The 25323-nt window shown below is 37.7% G+C and overlaps 2 protein-coding genes across 4 annotated transcripts; both read left to right on the plus strand.

Moving 5' to 3' along the window:
• Positions 1 to 895: 895 nt before the first annotated feature.
• Positions 896 to 5083, plus strand: LOC108005692 (calcyphosin-like protein). 2 transcript variants are annotated; one of them, XM_036818031.3, is made up of 6 exons: positions 896 to 1031; positions 3909 to 4057; positions 4152 to 4271; positions 4344 to 4401; positions 4568 to 4780; positions 4838 to 5083. In XM_036818031.3, exons 1-6 carry the CDS (start codon positions 990 to 992, stop codon positions 4937 to 4939), a joined length of 684 nt encoding a protein of 227 aa, XP_036673926.2. In that variant the 5' UTR covers positions 896 to 989; the 3' UTR covers positions 4940 to 5083. The 2 variants fall into 2 exon arrangements, with proteins under 2 accessions (XP_036673926.2, XP_036673927.2); XM_036818032.3 differs by lacking the exon at positions 896 to 1031 and adding an exon at positions 2785 to 2945.
• Positions 5084 to 13617: 8534 nt separating this feature from the next.
• On the plus strand, positions 13618 to 21686 carry beat-Va (beaten path Va). Of its 2 annotated transcripts, XM_070996292.1 has the most exons (7): positions 13618 to 14151; positions 14907 to 15137; positions 18821 to 18974; positions 19032 to 19240; positions 19306 to 19439; positions 19576 to 19831; positions 20049 to 21686. In XM_070996292.1, exons 2-7 carry the CDS (start codon positions 15092 to 15094, stop codon positions 20150 to 20152), a joined length of 903 nt encoding a protein of 300 aa, XP_070852393.1. In that variant the 5' UTR covers positions 13618 to 14151; positions 14907 to 15091; the 3' UTR covers positions 20153 to 21686. The 2 variants fall into 2 exon arrangements, with proteins under 2 accessions (XP_070852393.1, XP_036673928.2); XM_036818033.3 differs by lacking the exon at positions 13618 to 14151 and having other exon boundaries at positions 14774 to 15137.
• Positions 21687 to 25323: the final 3637 nt, after the last annotated feature.

The following is a 25323-nucleotide window of genomic DNA, read 5'->3' on the forward strand; positions in this document are numbered from 1 at the left end:
CAAAAAGGCAAAAGCAGCCAAATGATTGAGGGAGAGGGGAGCGGACCAGTCAGTCAGTCAGAGAGACAGCTCAAATTCAGTTAAGCATTTCACTTATTTGCATATAAATTGATTAAAAAGAAAATACACGCCAGACACTCGCACACAGTTGCAGAGTTTTGAGTGTGTCAACATGGCAAAATGGCAAAAAGGACGAAAGGGTCCTGGTCTTCTTCTCACCACTCCCTCTGTCTCTGTCTCTTTCTCGTGTCTGGCCATCTCTCTTCCACAGCTGAGGCTTTTCCTCTTTGGCAATTTCTGACACTTCAAATGCGTATGATTGTTTTCCTTTTGATCAGCGAATTGTGAAGTGATTCACTGATTGAGTTCAGGCTCAGTTGATGCGTTGACAACATCAATGCACACACTCTCCCGTTGAAAACCCGCCCATGTAACACCCCCCTCCAGCTTTTCACACACCCACACACTCAGACGGGCAGTCAGTCAACCGGGGGAAATGTGTGGAAAAGGTGGAAAACCTTCAGGTCATTTCCACTGGTCATTCGCCGGCCGCCCTTTCGAATGAAAAGCTTTTTCAAAACCACGGTCAAGTTGTTACTTCTTATAAAAGCTGAGCGAAAATAGATTTTACTATGGGATTTATTTGCTTTTGAAGTCAATAATCAAACTACTTAGCTATATACAAAATATAATGAGTCTCTATATGTGAGTGAATACATAAATAATAAAAAGTCATAGTATAATATTTCAAATAACATATTTATCTGTTTTTCTCTCAGTCGTTTCCTTGTCTTACAGAGGGGACTACTTCTGAGACTCAATATGAGTCACCTTTGCCCTTTATTTACTATGTGACCCATTCATCGCAGTAGCATGTTGTGGTTCACCCCGAGCTGTTGCCTAGTTCCATTTACTTTTGCGGCTTATATTATTTCTGTGCCAATGGTTTGGTGGGCCGAATTTAGTTGTGTTTCAATTCGGTAGGCGGAATGTTCTTGAAGGCCGTCCGCACGAAAGGCTGGAGCCTCAAGGTTAATATAAATTAATCAATTATCAAACAAAAACAGCTGCTTATAGCGGATAAGCCGTTCAATGTGCCGGTTCAAAGTGCTTATTCAAATGCATATTACTCATACGCAGTGCGAGCCGCCGGCAGTGATTCATGGCTGATTATTTGGGCCACGATAGACAAACACAGGGGTCGATGTGAAAATATTGTGCTGTCATGTTTGCCGTGCTTATTTCCGTTAATGGTCGAGTGACATGGCAGTGCTCTCGGGCCGAATGCATATTATATGAGACAAATATGACCCGTGGAGCACGAGTAGCCGCTAAGCCACCTTCATTTGAATCCTAAATCAGGGCGATTTTGCAAATTACATGTTTTCGTTTAAGTAATTGAGTCCCTGGCACAACAAGACTCAATCAAAACAACCGGCCACCCTTAAAAATAAAATAATCAATAGTCAGGGACTAAAGCACCTGAACATTCAGTTAAAGTAAACTTCCACTATTTTTATTGATTTAACAAGTCTATATTTTTAAGTTTGCAGTGATGTTTTGCAATTAAGGGTTTTCACAAAGGGTGTTTTCTATATTACTTATAGCTAAAAATTCGTAGGGCCTTAAGAATTTTATAAAACTCTGTGTGGATTTGACTTCTTTTAATGGTAATTCTGTGAATCAAAGCAAAATGTCCTGTCAAAAGACAAAAATCCACTTTCATTCCCCAAACTCTTTTGAATGGCACTAATCAAACCCATCGCTTACTTAACTTTGACCTTTCTGTTTCGGTTGCATTGCAATTGCAATAAAATCAAACCAAATAAATTTCAAACTAGAGGACATTTAGAGTTGCATTCTTTTAGGTGCTTTCATTCTTTTTATCTAGATCAATTTTACAGTCACCATTCATGGCATTTTGTATTTTTTTCTGTCGGCTCGTGTTGGTCGCAGGTAAACATTTGGCCAGAGACAGTCACGAAATTGGTGTGTGGGCCCTGGGAACTAGCCACTTTTTAATTGAAATAAAATGTTTAGAAGGCCGGTAGATTTCGAGGGCAGTGTTGACCGCAATCTGACTATTTCAAGGGGTTCGACCCTATTCGTTTGAAATGGGAATGCACTCTCTACAATTTAATAGAAATGGAAAATAGAAAAATGTTGTTTTTGTGATCTGACACTTTGATAAAATGTTTTTCACCATGTAAAATTAAAAAAAAATATATTGGAATATAAAGGTCCTAAACAAATTTGTAATAATACTTTAAATTTAATTGAAAATAGAACTCCACCTTTTTTGACCTATCAAATATTTACCTAAAAGAGATAATATATATGGTATGCCATTATTTTTCTAAACTCCAATTTTGGTTATAAAAAAAATGAGATCTGATGACTATGATGACTATATATGATGATATCATATATCATATATCATCAGATATTTTTATTTAAATACATTTTTATTCTATGTTGACTTAAAAAATAATCGTTTTTTATGATAAAAAATGCCATCACTGGCAGAGCGAGCGAGTTATTAGGCGGATGAGTCAGGTGAGTGAGAGAGATGGGGGCTTTTCTGTCTGGGCGAACTGTCTGCTCTACATGAGCGTAAATGCTTTTTAGTAACTAGTTTTTCCCTCGCCACAAAAGCCGGCAAAGCTCATATTTCATTTCCAACCGTTCCCCCGCCGCAGTGCCTCTCGCTCGCTCTCTGTATCTCCGCATCGCCCCGTCTCCCTTCCACCAGCGAATGGCTGTTTATTCATTGCCGCCGCTTTATTTTTCGCTTTCAGTTTGCATTTCAAAGCCACCAAAGTAACAAGTATCTTGCAGTTATCCATTCAGTTGGGCGACTATAAAAAAACAAGGCTCCATCAAATTTTGTATAAAACTAGTGAAGAGGTCTATTCAGAAAAAAATACACACCCCCTGAAATGGAGGTAGGTTCTGAGTTTGGGGTCTGACTTGTTTTTTTTCTCACATTTGCTCTCTGTTTGTGGGGCTACACTTTTGGTCGGCGACCTTCACCTTGGGCTCCAATTAGAGAAATTGCGAAAAGGGCTTTCACCGAAATGAAAAACCTACCCCACTTTCGTTACTTGTCTCGTCTAGTAACGAAATCCACTTAATTGAAAGCATTTTGCCTTGAAATTGTGACGAAACTTTAAGCGAGCGTCTTGAGAAATTCAAACTCAGTCGATGCGAATGATTCACGGCGGTTAAAGTGATATTTTGTTTGAGTTTACCCAGCGTTTCTAATTACTTGATCCATAAACGGACGTTTTGGTTAGTCACTTTTGAAGGGGTTTTGCGTTAATTACCTTACGTGGAATTTTCATACGATACTTGAGGAAAATAATCAGCTACTCTGGTTTTGATTCACTTGGGTTTATTATTTTTCATAAAGATTAAAAAAATGTACTGTAGATGATCAATATAATGCTGAAAAAGACAAGATGTAATATGGTACAATTTTGAACTCTCTAACTTACCACAAAAATAAATTTACAAAATTAAAGACTTCCATCAGAATTTATTATAGCAAATACATATAAGGTATTGGACTTATTATAAAATTAGAAAAGCTATCTAACGTAGTACTGTAAAAGTTTAAAGTTATTCATTAGCTTACTCCCACGTTCAATTGATATCTTTAATACCAAACAAGTGGTTATTAATTCCATATATAATTCATAGTAAACTTTCTTTAATTAAACGCCTACTTGAAAAGTTCAAGAAAAGCAACTCAATGCCACAGGTGTTCAAGTCTACTAAATAAATCAATCGATATATCTTTTTCTACTGAACAAAAGTAGGAGTAGGCCCTGTAAAAGTGTCCTAAAAACTATTTAACTGAACTAGTCGAATGCATAACAACTTTTTCTGAAATGTCTTTCCAAAAGTCCCCGAACAACGACCTGTACACCCTCGAGGCTAACTTGGCGAGCCAAGCGCTTCGGGAACTGACAGATGGCGCCGACAAGGACGCCATTACCAAGCTGCGATTGCTGTGCTTCAGCCGCGGAGCAACAGGCATTTTGGGACTGGGCAGGTACGATTGCCTTATTGGTCCTTAACGACATTCTAATCGGCCCTGCGATCAATTATGCAATAGTAACAGTTTAATTTCGAATTACTCAATGCAGGGCCTTCCGGGCGATGGACGATGATGGCAGCAAGGCGCTCAACGAGGAGGAGTTCATCACCGGCATTAGGGATACGGGATTGGATGTCACGGAGGAGGAGATTAAGCAGATGTTTGACACGTGAGTGACAGGTGTGCCACTGGCACAGAAAGATAAAAAATTATTAAATTTCCCCAATCTTTAATCTTTAAGGTTCGATGAGGACGGCAGTGGATCGATCAATATGACCGAGTTCCTGCTGAAATTGAGGGTAAGTTATAGAAATATAGCAAGCATTTGTAAATGCCAAGTGATACAATCCATCGATGTCAACCATCATCTAATTACTTACAATGTCCATAGCCCATACTCATATAATTATTTTAATGATTACTATAAAAGTGGTATTAGTTAATAAAGCTTATATGTTTTTCTAGCCTCCAATGCCCCAGAGTCGCCTAAGCATTATCGATCAGGCCTTTGACAAAATGGATCGCGATGATGATGGTGTTATAACCATTCAGGATCTTAAGAATGTATACTCCGTAAAGGAACATCCCAAATACCAAAGCGGAGAAAAATCCGAGGACGAAATCCTCACTGATTTTCTGCACAATTTCGAAGGGGGTCGTGGCAATTTAGATGGCAAGGTGAGTCTTCAGGAAAACCCCACCCAAATATTTACTTAATAATATTATTCACTACAGATAACCCGCGAGGAGTTTGTCAACTACTATGCCACTATTAGTGCCTCTATCGACAACGATATGTACTTTGACTTGATGATGCGTCGTGCCTACGCCATGTAAATAATGCACAAATCTCACTAAAACACAAGCACTCCACTAAAATCTCAATCACTTCACAATTCACTTGCCTAGTATTTAGTACAGCTCATGTCCTATTTATACACAACTCGGAAAATAAATAAAAATTAAATAAATCTCAAATAATGTTCGTATGGGCAACGTTCCAATTGCAAAGAAATGAAGTATATCTTTTCATAATTCGAATTTAAAATACTTGATGGAGAGTTGGAATTGAATGGATTTAAGGGGTTCCAGGACTTAGGATTCGTTAGCAGTGAGCATGAAGAAGTGTTTGTTAAATATGCAGACTAACAAGTAACAAGTTTTCTCTAAACATTTGTTCGTAGTTTACATGGATTTAAGGCCTGGCTGGATGGGTACACAGAGAAATATACTTTCTCAATTTTTGTAGGGGTTACATCACTTTTTTTCGAAAAATGGCAAAGATTAAATTTTAAAATTAAAATTTTCTGGTTAGAATGCCAATCGATTGGAAATTAAACAACGAGCTCAACGAGATATGTCATACCTCAGTCTGACTTATATTTTTGTTATGGCAGCCAAAAAACTGAATTTTTATGGCAAAAAAAGGGTTAACATTTTTTTTTGTCAGAAATTCGGCATTTTTTCGGTTTTTCCATCGTAGTTCAGCCAAATCAAGGCGTACAGCAAAAAGACCGACTGTTTTGAACAGCTTGCTAAATATGCTAACGATCCTCATCACTTTTTGGACAATTTATTTTTTGACCAATTTCCTCAATTTTTGTAGCGGTTACATCACTTTTTTTCGAAAAATGGCAAAAATTAAAAATTTTCAGGTTGAAATGCCAATCGATTGGAAATTAAACAACGAGCTCAACGAGGTATGACATTCCTCATTCTGACTTATATTTTTATTATGGCGGCCAAAAAACAGAATTTTTATGGCGAAAAAAGGGTTAACATTTTTGTCAAAAATACAAAATTTAGATTTTTGTCAAAAATTCGAAATTTTTATCCGGTTTTTCCATCGTAGTTCAGCCAAATCAAGGCGTTCAGCTAAAAGACCGACTGTTTTGAGCAGCTTACTAAATATGCTAACAATCCTCATCACTTTTAAGAAAATTTATTTTTTGACCAGATTTCTCAATTTTAGGTTGAAATGCCAATCGATTGGAAATTAAACAACGAGCTTAACAAGGTATGACATTTCTCATTCTGACTTATAATTTTGTTATTGCAGCCAAAAAACTGAATTCCTATGGCGAAAAAAGAGTTAAAATTTTTGTCAATAATACAAAATTCCGATTTTTGTCAAAAATTCGACATTTTTTTTCTCAGTGTACCCAAAATTTGTGAGTCTGAGTGTGGGCGTGGCTTATAATCAAGGCAGAGCGCCGAAGACGGCAATCACAGCAACGAACAGAGAACCAAGAACCCAGCCCAAAATGCTTGCCAGACTCGGCAAATTGTTTGGAATTGTCAGCAGCAGCGAACTGATGTCCTTCGGCTGGATGTGTGTGTGTGCCTGTGTGGGTGTATGTGTGCATGTGCGTGTGATAGAGGGTGTTCGTGCGAGTGTGTGGGTGTGCGCTGACTGGTTGGCATTTATCACACAGCCAGGACCGGCAGCCTAAATGTATGCTTTAAATTATGCAGACACCAGCTGAGTTTGTCGCCACATGCAACTGTGTGCTTGTGTGTGTGTGCGGGCCTCTGTGTGGGTGTTTCTGCGAGTGTATTTGTTTGTGCGTGGCAAGTTTGTGCACTGATTGCAAGCAACTCATACAAAATTTTAATTGCCAATGTTGAAATTACGCACTGAGACAAAGACTTCTACGAAGTGAGTGTGAGAAAACCCCGAGAAAACAGACTTGCCTAACAAGCCATGCACTGAGAAAAATATAAAGAAATTGAAACATAAGTAAAACATTAAGAGATAAGAGGATCTAGCTGAAGTCGTCTTATCGGAATTTTAATTTTAAACTGTCATTTGGAAAATATTTGTTTTACGAAGTAACAATTATATTATTATTTTGCGAAATGATTGATCATAATATTTTTGTCCTAACAATACAATAGGAAACGAATGTTTTAAATAAATTGTATATATTATAAATATAAACACCAGAGTTAAAGCGATTTAGCTTCAAGGTTTGATTAATTAAATGGCTCTCTCACTTGAACACCATTTTGATAGCATTGAAATACATTATATTAATAAAAAAGAATATTTTAAAATTGCTTAAAAACATTTTTCACAGTGTATATGCAATCGTGCCCTACTATCTCCGGGTCTGCTGTGTGTAAATCACACACTCACAACTTTATCGTATCATTTCATTAAATTTTATTTACAGCCTGGCAACTGTCGTTGGGTATCTCCTGCTTTTTGGCAAGTTTTTGGCCAAAGACAATTGAGAATTTGTGGCAGTTTTCAGTTGCCGGAAACTTCCTGCCGAAGCCCCAAATGGCTCGGCTAATCAAAAAATTTTCAATTGCCATTTTTGTTTCGGTTTGTTGTTAGGTTCGCCAGCTCAAACACATGTCACCAGTTTGCATGGCAATTTCCATTTATTGATAGTCGAAAAACTTGATAATTTCGATTTTATGGCTTATCAACTTTTTCAGAAGATAAAGTTTAATAATTTATTTCTTGGCGAGCAGCTTTGTTATGTTAAAATATTTTTTAAGGCAATCCAAATTTGATAAATTTATGCTGAAATAGAACTGTGAAACTAAGACCAACAAGAATTTGGCTGGGACAATTTTCAAACCTTGAATGTCGTACAGCGACGACTAATGCATTATTTAAATCTAGTTAACACTTGGCCATTTGCCGTTGATTGAAAAGGACGAAGCCGAGAGGTGAAAGGACATCGCTGGCCGGCAAAGAGGGTGTCGGACAAATGGAAGAGCAGCACATAAAAATAATAATAATAAAAGGCAGCCGCAGGCCAACGGTCCTTGGGACATCATTGACGGAGTATTGAATACATTTCATTGCATTCGAAATGGGGAATCGGGCATGGAAAATGGAAAATGGGGAATGGAAAATGGAGAACGTGGAGCGGAGAAAGGATAATGGAGAGCGAGTGGGCCGGCAGAATGGTAAATGGCGAGAATGTATCCTTCTGCGGTAGGCATCGAAGTGACGAAACTGCAAAGTATTTCAGTCACGTTTTAAATGTAAAAATCTCAATCACGTGCTCGAAATGCGCGCATTCACAATATGCACAAGCTACGAGTACAAGCAACAAATAAAAGGGCAGTGGCGAACGATACACGGAAAAATATAAGGGATAACTAACTATAACTGGGATATAACCTTTCTGGAAAGCTAATCCAATAATGGTTAATAAATAAATATTTATTTAATATTTAAAAATACTTAATAATATTATTATTTTCGCGAACTTTGGAATCCTACAACTCTTTTTTCTCTGTCGACTGTCGACACACGAAAAATCCGGGGCTTTTGGCCAACTGCAAAACGAAAGGAAGCCGGATCCCGAAATGCGGCAAAAGCCCTTAACAGGTACTTGTTGGATCGATGATTTAATGTCGCCATTGGCGGGATTGCGGACCAACTGCGATGAGCTGCCGCGGTTGAATCTAATGATGTTATTGTTGCCGCTGCAGCTGCATCATTTGTGGCCGCTCAAATTGCATAATGTATGCAAAAAGCTTAACTAACTGTGCGCATCGCTGATTGAAATATTGAAATCAAGTGGCATTTACAGCTGCCCAAGCACCAGCAGCGAATCGCACACACACGTACTATTTACACACACATGTATGGCTGCGGATGTGTTTACCTGTGGACAGCACACAATTCCCAGCAATTTCCGTTTCCTTTTCACGCCGCTCGTATGATTTTCACACCGCTCTCGCTTGATTGATTGAAACATTCACTGATCATCACCTGATTTTGATGCTCTTCTGAATAAAAGAGGGTGTTAATTTAATTATTTAAAATATAATTTTCTTCTTATTAAAAAGGAAAGCAATTACTTTAAATTAACAAATAAGCATTTAAGTAATGAGTAATTTTTGGCAGGGTATCCCATATGTTTCTCTTAAATAACTCTATATTTTGCACCTTCTTGACACGTTGTTAATATTTTTTGCTGCTGTTGGGAGTTGGCATTTTGTAACAATTTAACCCATTTTTTTTTAAAGGCTCTTGTTAATTTTTTTGTGAGTGGCAAGGGGACTGCCATGCAACGCTCGTTAAATTGGAGGCTATTGATACTCGAGAAGGGCTCTTGGGGATATTTAACTTAATTCGCCAATGATTGATTGTTTCACAAATGTTTGTGGATAGCGTGGTAATAAAATGGTTAATTATTTGTAATTAATAAAAAATGAAATAACTTCATTTTTTCAATACCTGAAAATAAAGTTTTTTATTATAAAAAGCTACTTAAGTGAGGGTAAATCCATTAGCCGTGTGTAGTTTCGATTAGGGTTTTACACTTATATAGCAATTATGAAAAATAGTAATATTATTGTGGAGCTATAATGAAAAATTTAATGAAAATATGTGCCTAAGTGCTCTTGGTTGTATATAAACAAATTTTGAAAGTTTCAATGATGTTCTACAAGTGTAGCATTTAACAACCTAAGGTTTTAATGACTTTTAATGGATAAGCTGTAGTATTTTAGTAATAGTTTATGATATAGAATGACAGGAACAATTTATGATCGAAATGATTTATTATTCTATTTAGGTTTTTAAGTTCAATCACCTTGTCCATAAACCATCGAATTAAGAGTTTTTCCGTGGTTGTCGGCCACTCAATAAATTTCCATTGGCAGCGACTAATATGCAGAGGTTGCGTCAAAAAGCATTTAGTCGGGGGACATGGCTAACAAGCAAATGGCAAACGTTAATTTTAGCCATTGCACGGCATCAGCCTTTTCGAATTTAGTTTAGCAAAATCCAGTTGTTTGCTTTTATGGCCGGCTGGCAGAAATGAACATGCAAATGACCGTTTTATTACGGACATTTTATTACTGTGCCTAAATGTTCCATTAAATACATCAGAACGCTTTTCGCTATTCAGATGTGCGTAAGTCCCGTTGCGGCTTTGTGCCTAGCCATTTAAATGCCAAAAATTATACATCCTCTATATATATATATGCGGGTATGTTTTGCGAACATGACAGCGGCAACAAAAAATCAATTTGTAAATGTTTTTAGAGTGCCAGCGAGACGGAAACGGGGGAAACTTTGACATTCCGTGCAACTTTGGCAGCTGCCGTTGTTGTTGCTGCTGTTGCTGTGGCAATTGCTGTTGCATATTTTCCGATATTGCTGGGAAATGAATCGAATCGCGATGCGACGCACGGAAAAGCTGCCAAGTGACCCCATTGGCAGCTGCAATGTCCGTTTTGTAATTAGCGCTCGATTCGACGACTCCGCGGGGAGTTGCCTGACCTCAATTACTTTGTCACCATTTCAATTTGCAATTTCAGCCATTAACTAGTTACACTCGATGCAATTAAACTTGCACTTTTCCAGGTGCCTTGTAGCCAGAAGAAAAGCGCAATATTTGCCACGCCCCTCCCAGCGAAATGGTGGCTTTCCACCGCACCCACAAAATGTTGTTTCCCAGTGAAAGTACCTCAGAGATACAGTAAACACCCGGCGAATCGCACAGATACAGGGATACAAAACCCTTCGCCGTCCAGCTGCATGTGCGTTCCATTGGAATAATTTGAAATTGGAAAAAAGAGATTCTCCTCTTTTTGCCAACTTCTCGTTCAGTTAATTGCAAATTGGATGAAATTGTAATTTTACACTTCATTTGATTCAATTCATGGCTGATTGACAATTTAGTTTTTCATTAAGGTAACTGGGTAAAAATTCATATAAACACTGCTACAAAGAATGTGTGTTTTCGTAATGAGGAAATTATTAAAGCAAACATTTGTTTGTAGTTTTTATGAACTTAAAAGTTGCTCAAATTATACATATGATATCTGTAAACTGAATATTTATATGGGAAAAATGTTTTTTGTGCTTTAAGTTCTTTAATGATGGGAATAATAAATATGAAATAATGTAAATTTTTATTTTATTTTTCTAAGGAAATATATTTTTAAAATGACTTACATTTTGCTCAGTGCATTGCACCGCAGTTAGCGAGAAGCTTTCCCAGGATAAACCATGAAATTGCGGCCAAATATGACGGCTCCTTGATTGCAGGCATCTTGCGGAACTTAAGGAGGAAAACTGTGTCAATGCGATGGAGTCCTCGGGGATGGAAAGTGGCCCACAAATTTAAGGACGTTGCCTTCGATTGGCGAGGAATTTATTGGGTAGTGCACCTTTTGAACAAGCTGCCAAAAGATAAGCCTTGAATGTGCAAATATTTACCAATTTATTTCATAAAATTTCACAAATTTCTATCATAGTTTTGGCGAAATCCATACATGACCCACATTGAACCGCAAAAATGACCTGAGTGTTGGGAAAATCAAAACAAATGAGTATGCTTTGAATTCAAAACTGCCAACGAGTATCGTATGAATAGAAAATATTTGTTTCATGTTAAACTAAAATATAGAATTATTCTGTTTTTTTAATACACATTATTCAACTGATTATAGCATAATGCATTTCATTTTTAATTAAATCAAGCAAACAGTTTATTCTATGTTTAACTCTAGAGAAGATATTTTCCGGCAACAAAGTTTTCTTACAAATATGCAAGTGGTAGATAAAAGTCTGCAGTTTGCCAGAATAATTCTAGTTGGTTTCCTGCATGTTTGAGAATATCTTATTAATTATTAAGGCCCTTTGGGGCGGACAAGTTTCGAGAGTCTGTCTGTGCTTTTGAGGCGTTTGCTCCGCATATATGTATGTATATGCATGCCGAGCGTTACGCATACGCAGTGTGGTAACACGTTATAAACAAAAGTCATAAAGCGAACTTAAAGTTATGAATTTTTAAAATTTCTGATTTATTTGCAGGAAAACTTTTGTATTCCACCCTCGCGCAGACGGATCCCCACGTGTGTGAGTGCAGCGTAAAAGAAGTTGCCATTTTTTTTTTACTTTTACCGCATCTCCTGCATTTTTTGGCAAGTTTTTGTGCATACTTCTTTTCTATTTTTATTTTTTTGGCATTAAGTTTGAGTTGTCACGTGACTTGCGAGCGGAGACGAGCGAAATTCGCATAAAATAAATAGCTGGCAGATAGAGGCAGGTGGCTTGCGAGGCAACCGGATCCGGAAACGCCATTTACAGCAAAAGAAAGTGTGGCATATGCTCAGGCGCACGTTGCTTTTGTTTTAATATTCATATTCGGGCATCAGAAATTATTCGTTGGAATTAAGTTACAGGACGAAAGGCAAGCTGGGTTGGCGAGCTTAAAAGGGACAGCGAGCAAAATGCTTTGAATTTAAAATCTGCAATTTTCTGTTGATTGCCGCACCCAGCAGACTGCAGTTATATAGTAACATATAGCAGCAGGAAGGGCAGCAACAATAGCAACAACCTCAAAACGTTGGCGGTTGGCAAAAGAAATAGATGCAGCAGCAGCAGAAGCACCAGGAGCAAAAGCAGCAGCAGCAAAAGCAGCAGCAGCGGTAACATCATCACAACTTTTGCGTAAAATTCCAGTCATGTGTCCCTAACAAATCCCTGCATTATTCATGAAATGATAAGATGACTTTGTGCTGCCGTCGTCGTCATTCGCTCCAGAATCCCACCCACACCAAGCACCCCTTTCAAACACCCCCTCTACACCCATGTGCCACCCCCCTAGCCAGTAAAACAACCCCCGATGCACGTAATATTTTTACATGCAGCTGCAACACCGACTTTTCCTCCAGTCTGCCCCGTTTGTTGTCTGCATTTAACTACCAAGGATATCCGTTAACTATAAAATTCGCACGCCAACAGCAAAAACAAAACGAAAAGGTGTTTTTGATTTCAAAGCAAAGTTTTTAAAGTGCCCGCATTATTGGCAGGCCCGTATGAATATGTTAATGACTGGCTAAAATAAACTGCAGCCCCTCGGGGATCTTAGGATAAAACTAAAATTTAGAGAACTGCATTTTAACACAAAATGAAAAATGGATTTACAAAGTAGAAAATTATAATTAAATTCCCTCAACTAGTTATGAAATGAAAATAAGATAAGATGGGATAAGCTTACATAATTCTACCTAACGTAAAGCTTAAGTAGTGTCTCAAGTAAAACTTAAAAAGTTTTTCAAGTACACCTTAAGATAGTTTAAAACTAAAAATTAAAAAAATCTTATCAATTTGTTTTTCAAAACCTATTTTATATTCTATCTTATAAGAACTATTTTGAAATTCTTCTGTCAAAAATAAATAACAGAAGTAATAAATGGTATGTTTAAGAATGTTACTGTTAGAACTAACATTCCAGCTGTTAGGGATAACATTCTTTATCCCGAAAGTCAACAGACAGGGCGACAAAGCTGCAAAATCTCATCCACTCTCTTAGATGCGCTCTTCGTGTTCGGCTCTCGGGGCCCCCTGGGTCCCGTTACAGGCTCAGCTGTCGTGTAACCGAGCATCCCAAGCACCCGATGTCCTTTCAGATGCTGAGCGTACGGTATTACACGATAGCCGGTCACGAAGGCCTTCAGCGGCTGCGGCGCCGACTGCGCAGCCGACTGCGATGGCATCCGTGAAGTTGAACTCACGAATCCGAGTCCGCAGCTTCAGTCAGCTCGTAAGCCTGAAGCCGCGCGGAGATACTTTCCACAGGGGTCCTCGTTCGTCGACCGATTCGTGTTCAATAAAAAAAAACATAAAAAGACAAGGAGGCTATTAACTGAAAGAAAGTAAATCATAAGTACTTATAACTGTGCCAAAGGAACCTACAAACCTTAAAAACCAAATAGCCAAATATTAAAGCTACTGACGAAGGGTCAATTAACTGAAGCGTGCAGTCAATAATATGCCAGTTAACTAAACGAAACCAAGCTGCCAAAGTGAAAAGAATAAGATTTAAGTTCTAAAAGTACTAAGAAACCAGCGAAAAACACACGAAACAAGTTTAAATTGCACTGGACTGGCAACTTCCGCTTCCGTTGAGTGCTTCAATTTCAGTTTAATGTTAACTCCAACAAAACCCAAATTGACAAGAACAACCGAGACAAAAATAAAGTGAACATAAAACAAGAACCAAAAAAAAAAGGTACTGATACACAGGGTTCCTGTGCGAAAGGAGGCGTGGTCGTGGCAGGTGGATGGCTTATTCAAATATTAAACACATGGATTCGTTTGAATTTGGCATTTAAATTATTTAAGTTGACACACGCACATACACTCACACACAAGGAGAAGTACAACAAAACAGGATGCCAGGGCGTCTGCCACGCCCACACGTCCTGCTTTCTTTTGTTTTTTCCTGCTTTCCCTTTCAGTTCGAGTTGGTACACAGAAAAGTGAAGTGCTCAAACGACAAATTTAAACCAAATTGGAAATAAGATATTGGAAATCTCTTGGGTTCTTTTTTAGGAAATTTATATTACAATATTTACAGAAATATTTGAACTATCAATGGTGTTATATTAAATAATTATTTTATGATAAGTGGATAATATTTGTTATAAAGATATATGACTTTCCAGTTCTTTTTAAGTTTGTATGTTACAAATAGCTATTAATTATTTTTGTATTTTCAAGTGGTTTATACAAGTATCTAATATTATTTGGACTTCATTTTCACTGTGTACTTCCTGTCTCCAGCTTCTTGGACTACTTCACTTTTTTCTGGGCTGCTCTAACGTTTGTTATTTATTTATAACGACACTGACAGAGCGTATCCTTTGAACTTTTCTGCATGAGTTTGTCGCTGAGTTTATTTATTTATATTCTCCTGTGCCGTTCCTCCATCTCGATGAGGATTTCGTGCTCCCCGTTTGTACAGCTTCTTTTGACACAGTGTTCAATTAATTGAGCCACCCGTTTGACCTCCACTTCGTTGTTCGATTCTAGTTTTTTGTAGCCTCCTTCTCCGCATCCCCGGCTGCACTCGAAACAAAGGGATACGGATCCTCCTCGAAGATACGAAAGGGGATAAACTGCATAAATCAACGCCACTGCCAAAGCCAAGAGCAACAATAACTGGAAGCAATTAATTTTATTCAAACAAGAGCAACAATAAGGACGACGACAAAAAAATGGATTACGGCTGGCTGATGTTTCTGTTCATCGCACTTTTAATTGGTAAGTTTTTGTGACCCTCCGCCGGAATCGGAGGAAACTATTATTATTTTTTATGGTTTTCGGGGATTGAATATATATATATATATATACACAATATTTGTTTGGTTAATGAAGCGCTGGCGGGGATTTGCGGGCAACAGTGCGTATGCGTAATGTGAGTGGGACAAATCGCCCTTGTCCGCTTATTGTGAATCGGTTTATTATTATTTTAATTGTTATTGGTGTTTGCCGAGAACACGAACCGCAAATCAATATTGGCAAAGTTTTTGCCTCTGGCTGTTTTAATGACTTTCGCCATAATTTCGACGGCTGCCGCAGTTGCAGTGGCAATTGCACTGGCACTTGCCCCCAAACCCTTTTGGCATTCGGTAATTTCTGCTGCCGCAACTTTTGCTTTTGCTGAGGCAGCAGCAGCAGCACATCTTGAGTGCAGTTTAAACTTAAATTGTATTTTTGAAATGCTCGCAATTAGGCAGACTGCCAAAGGCAGCCGCTCTCCGCGTTTTTCCCGCTTTTCCCACAGTTTTCATTCCCTCCTGCACTCGAATTGCCAATGGCAATGGGGCAATTAATTTGGAGCGCATTAAATGAGCTGGCTCACAACGCTTTTCACTCTGCCCTACGAAAACTAGAAATTGTATTCCATCATGTGTGCGAGAGCGTTGGAAAAGTTCAGGAAATTCAGCTGGTAAATGGGAATAGGCAACTGCCAGAACGGGTTTTCACTATTTCTTTTTTTTTTACATTAAAAACTGGAATTGGCTTGGAGTTTTTTGAAAAGCAAACAGATGTTAAGAATTGGCGAGCTATTATAAAAGTTGAGTTAGTCTCTAAGTTTCAAAAAATCTGAACGCTTTATATTTATTCGTTTCCAAATAAATTGTATTACCATTTAAATCCAAGCAGATATGTATAATTTGTTTTATAATATACTACCTTCGACCTCCTTATAGAGTCCAAGGGGGACTTAGTACATATAATTTTCAAATTCTTTCAACTGGGACTGACATATTTTCCACACACACACACCTATGAGAACTTTCAAACTGGGAATTCATGCAATCCAGGACACGAGCACAAAGGCTTCGGCCACAAAGACAGCCGGAGAAAGGATTTTGCAGGAAAAGTTCTGCTTGCGGAGTCGTAGCTTTTCAATTTCTCTCGGCGCTTCTATATTTAGAGTGTTTGCCGGCAACAACAGTTTGGACAGCCTAATGGAATTAAATATTGTCCATTGTGGGACGTCCAATTTACGATGTCGCCCTGGGTAACCGCAAAGCAACTATAACAAATAACAAATGCCTGGGACCTGTTTATTTACTTTTGAAAATCTGTTGGACTCTTCAGCCATACGGCACCCAATTAATTTGCGGATTTAGATGCAACTAAAAATAGGAAAAACACTTTGACTGTTTGCCAGCCTCTTATAGATTCTTTTTCTCCACTTTGTGGGTTTTAGTGAACAGGCAAATGAAATGAATATTTATGTATAAGTGCTAACCACAAAAGACTTCTCTGAGGATTTTTGTATACACTTAGGTTCAAGAGTTTTGATTTTTAAAATTCCTTATATTTATTTAATGGTACTTAAGGCTAAAAAATAAATATTCGATATTTCAATTCAGAAAGAAATTTTAAAAAAATGACTAACACAATGTAGATAATTTTTATTATTTGTACTATTATTTTACTCGTTAAAATAAGAAGCTTATTAAGCACAATTCGATTCTATTTACTTTTAAATCTTTTTTCTACTTTTTAACCAATTTAAATTACTTGAAATTACTACATAGAAATATTCCTTGATTGAAAGAAATACCCCGCCACTGAACCACAGAGAGCTATTAAAAAAAAAAACATGCCACAGCAAAAATGTTTGCATAAATGTCTCAACTTGGCATCTCTAAATGAATTTATCACCAAACTTGGACGTCGTTGGTCCTTCCCCAAAAATGCATGTGTACATTTTCCCTAGGTGGGTGGGGATTTCAGGGGTTTTGGCTTTGGGTTAAACCTATATGTACGTAAATGTGTGCTTGCCATTTCTCGAATGAAATGTGCAGGTTAATTATCAGCAAAGTTTTTATGTGCTGAGGTGTAAATATATCTATGTTTGTATCTCTGTGCCAGCTTAACCCCCTTACTTTTCATTCTATGTGGTTAAGTGGAAAAGGAACCTAGCCCACACAAATGAAATGGGTTTGTTTTGCCTCCGGAAGACTTAAAGTTTTTACTCGGTTTCGTTTGTTTTAAAGCGAAATAAATTCAAGCTATTTGCCGCATTTAATCACACCTATCTCCAATAAATTTAAATAAAATATTTATTTGTGCAATTGTCGATTTTGTTTGCCTTCATGTTAATTTGCATATGTACAAAATGCTTAAAAGCTTTAGCGGTTAGTTCGCAAGGTACATATATATTTTAAAATTATAAATAAAACATTAAAACAAAGAGAACGGCTTTGTAGATACAAATTTACATGTTTAAGCATTAAATGCAATCAAGTTTATAACTTACCTTAATTCACTTTGTTTACGAATAATTTAATTGAATTAATTGAATTTTAATGTTGACGTTCTTAATTAATTCAGGTTAATTCATTCCTTTTTAAAAGTAAAAACGTGTAAAAGCTTTTGTAAATATAAATATTTAAAGTTTAACTTTTAAATAAAAAGTTTTTTATCTTTGAAGTTAAGTTTTGTATACACAAAAATAACTGCATTGTTGCCCAAATGTGGAAATTAAAATTTCTTCAAACTGATTTCCAAACCCTGAATATTTATCATATCCTTCTAGCAAAAGTCCTTTTACTTTGCAGTCGGCTCATGTTAAATTTATTTTTGCCCAGCAAAAGTCGAGTCATTTGACATTTGGTTTGTCCGAATTCCTTATCATTTTCTGAACCAGCCACCCACTGGAAGTTTATTCGGTTAGAGGCAGCCTTATCCGAATTGGGACCCCAAAAACTGCATACTGGGGAATGCTCCATATGCCAGTTACATATGGCCCCATATCCATTGCACTTTGTTTCTGGCCCACTCCAGCTCCCTTTTACGTAGGTAGCCTACCTACCTACCTGACTAACTAACTGTTTTGCATATTCATTTCATGAAATTTCAAATTTATTCGATGTCTCATGTGCCAGAACTTGGCCACAAAGCACCTGCCGTTCCCCCTGTTTTACCCATTTTCCATTTTGCCCGGTCAGTCACCTGGGCAAATTAAAAATTACGCATACTACACCCACCGCTGAACATGTCCCTGGCTTTTGGTCACCAAAATTGTGTCATTGGCCTGTGGGTTTTTGTATCCAACGTCCCGAGGATGGCACATTTCCATGTACTCATCCTACAAATAAAGGATGACTGCCACGCCCTACGATTCGATTACAGGAAATAGCCCAGTTCCACTGTTATCTAACAATATTCCACTGTGTGTATGTAGCTTTCGGCCATTTTAGTTTAGATTACATAAATTGGATATGTTGCCGTAAATGTTCAGGCGGTCAAAGAAATATCTCCAGAGGTCTAATGTTTCAAAGGGTCATACGAAATGAATTGCAAAAAATTAATACGGTAGTCCATTCCTAAAATTGTGTAACACTAAAAATTCGAGTTTGTTGGCACATTGGGATTATTGTAACCTCATGTTAACTTTTACATATTTTGTTTATGCTTTATAGATTACCCAATTGCATATGCCTTGTTTGTAACGGATATTAGTGTGCCCGAGATTGTGGATTTCCGGGACAATGTGACCTTATCCTGCAGCTACGATATGCGTGGTCACACGCTAAACTCGGTTAAGTGGTACAAGGATCACGAGGAGTTCTTCAGGTGACTGCAAAAAGCTCTATTGAAAAACGAAACCTACAATCTATATCTCGATATTAGATATTCCCCTCTGACGAGTCCGATTTACATGACATTCGGAGTACCAGGTCTGCAAGTGCTGGACGGGAAGTACCTATGCAACGAATCGAGTTGCAGGCTGGACTTGAGTTTACAGGGTGCTAAGTCCACGGGACTCTATAAGTGCGAAGTAAGCGGCGATGCTCCTCATTTTAAACTGGCGGATAAGGCGGACAACATGACGGTGGCAGGTGGGTACCCTTTTGGGTATTTTTATTTTATTAAAGTAATCAATTGTTCTTCAAAATAATTTCAGCTTTGCCCCAGATCGATCCGCTCATCGAGAGTTTCAATTCGATGTACCGCATGGAGGAGTTCCTCAGCGCCACCTGCTCCTCCGATTATTCCAGTCTGCCAACACGGCTCACCTGGTACATCAATGGCGAACAGGTTGGTTAAAAAATACATACAGATTAAAATATATAATTTACTCATAATTTCAGGGACCAAATTTATTTGCAATATTTTTATTTAATTTTTAAAATGTACTTAAATGTATTAAATTTCCAATTTCATTTCCTTTTAGCCTCTGCTGGGTGAACTGCATCCCACAACCGACACCAGCATTGCGGCCCACGACTATGTTCTGCGACGCCAGCGACTTCAGGTGCACTTTTATTTGCAAGGACAGCGCTTTTTCCAGGCCGGGAAAATCCTGGAGCTCAAATGCGTAGCGGAAATTGAGAATTATCCGGAGCTGAGGCGCGAGAAGACACTCAGTGCGTCGCTTTCGCAGTTCGACAATTTCAACAATCAAATGCCGCTGAGACATGCGAATGCAAGTGAGTTGTCCCTTCATGAATATTCACTACTCTAGAATTTCATTTGAGAAACCTTTTTGCATTCAGTATTTAAAAGAAAATACACTGTATGTTTCGGTTTAAATTTTATGTATTCGAAGTTTTGATTAAGTTTAATTAGTACTTCTTAATTAACTTATACCCTGACATTTCCCTTGGTTTATTTTCCCATGTCTTTTCTACGCTTCCTCAATTAAAGACTCTGGTGCGGCACAAAGGAGCAGTCTCTGCGGCAGGACATCACTAATTTCCGCCATCCTGGCGGCAATTCTATTAACTCGCTGTTTGCGACGCCCTTCATGAACACTGACATCTTTCACAGAACCGGAATCGGAGGAGCACTAAAATCCCCGGGTTCGGAATGGAAAACGCCTCGTATGGCAACTTTGTCAACTATATCATCACGTTAGTTAGTCAGTCAGTTAATCACCTAGTTAGTTAGTTAGGGTAACAGACAAAGGTAAGACCGCGAACTAGTAAATAGGGAATGCTTTTGGGTTGATGATTGTACATAAAACTTAGGGAGTAAGGAAAATATGTTGAAGGTTAGAAATGCTCAAGGAACAAGAACACAAAAAGTCATCATTCTGTTTTCAATTTTATAAGATAGTTTTTATGACCTCATTTCGTATAAATAAAATTTATATGATGAGTACTCCCTTTTTAATAATTTTAGACAATTTTAATTTTTTCCTTTGAAATACAAATTTTAACACAGGTTAGATAATATTATATAAATATTCATTATCATTTGAATATATGAACAAAATATCTGATAACTTAAAGTTAATATTTTTGTTAATAATTGAATTACAAAATTTAGCGAATCAAAAATTATTTGATTAAAACGTAATAATTTGTAGATGACAAAGTCACTATTTCATATAAAATTCGGCATGTTAACACAGTGTTTGGTGTGAATAACACACATTTCTTTACAGTGAAAGTCATGATATCCTTGTAAATGAATATTTTCATGTCGGTTAGTTCAACAAGCATAGTGAATAAAAAATAACTGGAAATTAAAACAAACAAAAACTGCCAGAAAAAATTGATTTACCTGCCTGACACTGATACTAGCCAAAATAAGTCACTCTCCAGCAAACCAAACGAATTTCCAATATATGTATATAAGCGTAATTTTTTCGATTGTTGTTCGGCAATTGATTTTCATTCGTAGTGCACATGGACATTTTTTCGAGCAAATATATCCGCGCACACCCCATGCCATGGGTTTTGGGTTAAGTATAAAAAATAACACATATGAAACACCATAAAAAATAAGTGAACACATAAAAAGAGAATTAATGGAATAAAATGCGATTTTATCAGTGGAAAACGAGAATGCAGATGCTGTAAAAATCATTATAATTAAGTCTAGCATAAATATGTTGTAAATACAATTTTAAACATTCAAAACAGAGGACAAACAACTATAAATCATGTCACTAAGCCAGACTCAACCATATACGTATGTATATAAAGCTATTCGCTATATTTCTCAGCATGTATTTACTAAGGCCGACATAAAAAACAAACAGCTAAATCACATGGATAATAAAACATAACACAACGCAATACAAATTTCATTTAGCTGAGCAACTACAAATAGACACTACTCATTATCCGCCGGGTGAAGGCCCTCTAAAAAGATTTGGCAACAGACGGCCAACTAAAAAGTATATAAAACATATTTTACCCTGGTATAGTAATAAAACGTTGCCTGGACATTTCCGAAATCACCTTTTTTTGTTTATAAGTATATCCAATTAAAGTGAAACCCAGCGTGTGTGATGAGAAAACATGCAAACTATAAAATATAAATGTATAAATTAATTTACCTACTCATTCGCACTTCTTTCGGTTGTAAAGAATAAAAAACACACACGATAAAATAAAAATAAACGAGAGCAAATAACGATAATGTATATAAAAGCATTTACTTTAGTTTTTCATTTCGGCGAATGGCCATTAAATTGTGTAAAATATTTCAAAAGGCGAACTGCAATGCATTTGTTTTTTGTTTTCTTGCTGTTCATGAAAAATTCAAATAAATAAGATAAATAAATAATTCAATTTATGGATTTCAATGCGTTTATTCAGAGTTCGAATCGCTAATCTGTATTATAACAGACAGGTTGGTGCAGGAGTTCACTATGGCAGTTATAATTGAAGGCTAGTCCTGGAAAATAAATGGGTTTGGTCGTTGAACAATATTTACATAGTAAATGAATTTTAAGTCCATATTTAAAGAGACCCATAGAATTTGAAATGATTTTAAAAATATTTACTAATATTACATCATTTTATTTTTTACTATTAAAGATTCCTAAACTCAAAAAGAGTTTTTACATATTCAAAATATATTTTTCAAAGATTCTTTTCAAGCAACTTAACTTTTACTTTAAAGCCTTATAAACGCTCAGGGGTCTGCAGATGATTTTAGGGAAATTATTATTAAATTCCCCTATTAAATTCGGCTATTCGGCAGTGACGGAATGTACTCGTTTAATTTGAAATAATAACTTGTTTAACTACGCAAATTTGCACAATTAATTATGCTAATGAGGCGCGGCCCAAAAAGGCGACGGGTGCGGCTCCTGAGAGCCAAAAGTCGAAAGCCGAGCGAGGGCTTAAACAATAAAAAGGGTTAAATAATTAATTTCAATGCTGCTGCAATTAGTTGCCACTAAATGTTGCATGAGTTCTGTCCGAAAGATAGGCCATGGGACACACACACCCGCGCAGGGCGGACAAAATGGAAGATGCCAGGATGAAAAGCCGAAAAAGAGGAAAATGCGAAAAAGAAGTGAGTGAGCGAGGTCCAAGGACAAAGGACAAAGGGCAGGACCTCTTAATGAGCCTGGACCTGAGCCGGGGAGCTAATCAAATTAGCCTGCCCAAGGACTTTTGATCAAAAATGCCGAAACTTTTCACATTTTCGCTTCATTTCGCTCGAGCCATGGCCACATGGCGTATGCGTAATTTATGTGATTATAATTAGCCCGCCCTGTCCATCTGTCTGCATTCAAAAACAGTGAAAACATGCGTGACTTTTGAGGCATAGCTGTCATATCCACAATCCGGGAAGTACACTTAATTGAAATTAATTTTGAATTTTTTCCCACCCCCCGAAGATTTTTGTGATTTAGCCGACAGTCGGCGTGGAATTTCAAACATTTTCAATTAACAAACGGAAAGGCAGCGTCTGTCTTTCTGTCTGGGCGGCGCTTATCAAGTGGAAGTTCTTAAGTTGCGTCTAAGTTACCGAAAATAAAGTGAAGTGAAATTTTCGCGCTTTGGCATTTGTCAAAGTTTTTTCACTCCCAGCCCCTTGAGTGTCCTTTTCGACTTGCTTTCTCCTCTTCATTTTTTCGCTGCAATCGTCGCCTGTTTGCGTTTCATTAAAATCCATTAAAATGCTGCAAATCAAATTAAAAGTTTCAACTTCGGTCTGGCAGTTGGCATCGTTGTCAGACCATCATCATCAGCCGTTTACGGATCTTCCTCTTCATTTGCATGCGCAACATTTTCAACTGACAATTGCAAATCCTTGGGCCGTTGTTGCTGTTCAGAAATTACTTTTTAATTTCTTCGCTAATTCGCTGAATTTGTGTTCAACCAAAGAGGCGGAAAAGGCAGAGCTGTCCATCGTAGTCCATCGACCATTGTTTATTAATTACATGGGGCTGACTGGATGGCTGGTTGGCTGAAAGCCATCAATAAACAAATATCGAACGAATCTGTTATGACCCGTTGACCTATTGAGCGCTACGTGACCCACAATGGCTCATTTGTATTTTGTGTGTGGCCCGAATGGCAACCTCATCGGCCGCCTGCCACGCATACCAAGCAGTTGTTGATGTTGACACAAACGCTGTCAGCTCCGAGTTGCTTATTCCCAAATTGATATGCAAACAGCACAGGCTGGCTGAAAAGCTGAAAAGCTGGAGAGCTGAAAAGGCCGAACAGCCTGAAAAGGACAAAACGGCTGACAGGGCCCAGATCGCGGGGACAAGGTCGGAAGTTCTCATCCACGCCACCTAAATGCTCTTGTCGGCGCAGAGATTTCAATTTTGATTCAGGTCTGGCCTCGCTCTATATTGGATAATCAAAATTGGTAAATATTAAAAACGAAATGGGAGACAGTTCGGGGAATATAAAATATCAGGAAACGAGTTTGGCCATTACTTGGGGTTCCATTATATTTTAAATTACTTTTGTCAGGAGCATTTCATCAGGTAATTTCATATTTAAAAATTGTTTAATAAATTATAAATATTTCCAGCCTTTGTTTTAGTTACCATACATTTATATTTCGAAGTACAGTCAAAAAGCAAATAAAATGAGATGATGGCAACGATTTCCAGGGCAGATTACTCCGCCCCCAAAAAACAGGCAACAGAAAACAGCTTGTAAAACGCCCTGTAACACAACAATTGAAAAGAATTACCTCCTAAACCGAGTACAAAACACACTCACGCACTCCCATTTGCAAAAATCTCCCACCGAAAGACAGACAAATGTATGCAAAATGCTTTTTTGGCAAAGAGGCTAGCATACGACTACTTAAGGCTCTAACCTCCAGTATTTTTGGGGGGCTTGGAAACGGAGAAGTGTTGTAACTTCGGGGGCAGGAATGCCGAGGGCAAAACGTAAACTCTTCAATAATTGAACGTGTAGTCATGAGGAAGCGATAAAATCGAATTGCTTCCTTAATGTGTGAAATTGATACAGGAAACAATTTTCCACATTGTTATGGCTCGCACATGGTGCAAACGAAAAGGCAAAGGCGCTGCCATTGGCATTGGCACTCTGGCATCTTCATCGGTGACATAGGCCAGCCATCAGCTGAAGCCCCTCAGCCGAGATTACGTCGAATCTGCACTCGGGAAAGAATCAAGTGCTTCCCCTTCAATCTAAGCCCATTAGCTGATAAATACCATTTTTTTTGATCTCAAGAAAATCAGAAAAACGTATGTTTTTTTTCTTCCAATATAAATTGGGAAGCGACAGTATGTGCTTAATACTACTATATTATAAGGATACCTACATACCATCATAAAGATACTTTAAGAATCGTTGTTTCCGGGAATCATATACTTACATTTTTGAATATAAAACATTTTTAAGGTTTATAAAGTGTCCTAAATCGGGAATCCTGATAATCACGTAGTTCTAAACCATGATATAATTTTGATAGCCTATTATATTTAAGATGCTGTTTAAAATATCTTTGGAATTTCGCCGAGTGCACTGAGCGGGATCAATTTCAAGTGATTCCGGCCAGACACAAGCCAAGGGCTCAACTCACTCTCAGCCAGGCTAAATATTATATTTCAAGGCACCGTCTATTGTACATCACCCTTCGACGATGGTCTGTATCCCCACTTTTCCATCACCTCCCCTTGCGGTCCACGGTCCATCAGTGCTTGCAAATATGCTTTTGAATTGGTTTACGGCCATTGGAGCGC

The sequence above is a fragment of the Drosophila suzukii genome, chromosome 3 (genome assembly GCF_043229965.1).
Source record: "Drosophila suzukii chromosome 3, CBGP_Dsuzu_IsoJpt1.0, whole genome shotgun sequence".
Classification (NCBI taxonomy): domain Eukaryota; kingdom Metazoa; phylum Arthropoda; class Insecta; order Diptera; family Drosophilidae; genus Drosophila; species Drosophila suzukii.

What these genes read in the sequence shown, in the direction of transcription:
- beat-Va (XM_070996292.1), top strand. Translation starts at nt 15,092, where the DNA reads ATGGATTACGGCTGGCTGATGTTTCTGTTCATCGCACTTTTAATTG. An exon ending in GATCACGAGGAGTTCTTCAG is followed by an intron (nt 18,975 to 19,031) that starts GTGACTGCAAAA and finishes TCTCGATATTAG; the next exon opens with ATATTCCCCTCTGACGAGTC. An exon ending in GGTACATCAATGGCGAACAG is followed by an intron (nt 19,440 to 19,575) that starts GTTGGTTAAAAA and finishes ATTTCCTTTTAG; the next exon opens with CCTCTGCTGGGTGAACTGCA.
- LOC108005692 (XM_036818031.3), top strand. Translation starts at nt 990, where the DNA reads ATGTTCTTGAAGGCCGTCCGCACGAAAGGCTGGAGCCTCAAG. An exon ending in CGAAAGGCTGGAGCCTCAAG is followed by an intron (nt 1,032 to 3,908) that starts GTTAATATAAAT and finishes TCTTTCCAAAAG; the next exon opens with TCCCCGAACAACGACCTGTA. An exon ending in AGTTCCTGCTGAAATTGAGG is followed by an intron (nt 4,402 to 4,567) that starts GTAAGTTATAGA and finishes ATGTTTTTCTAG; the next exon opens with CCTCCAATGCCCCAGAGTCG.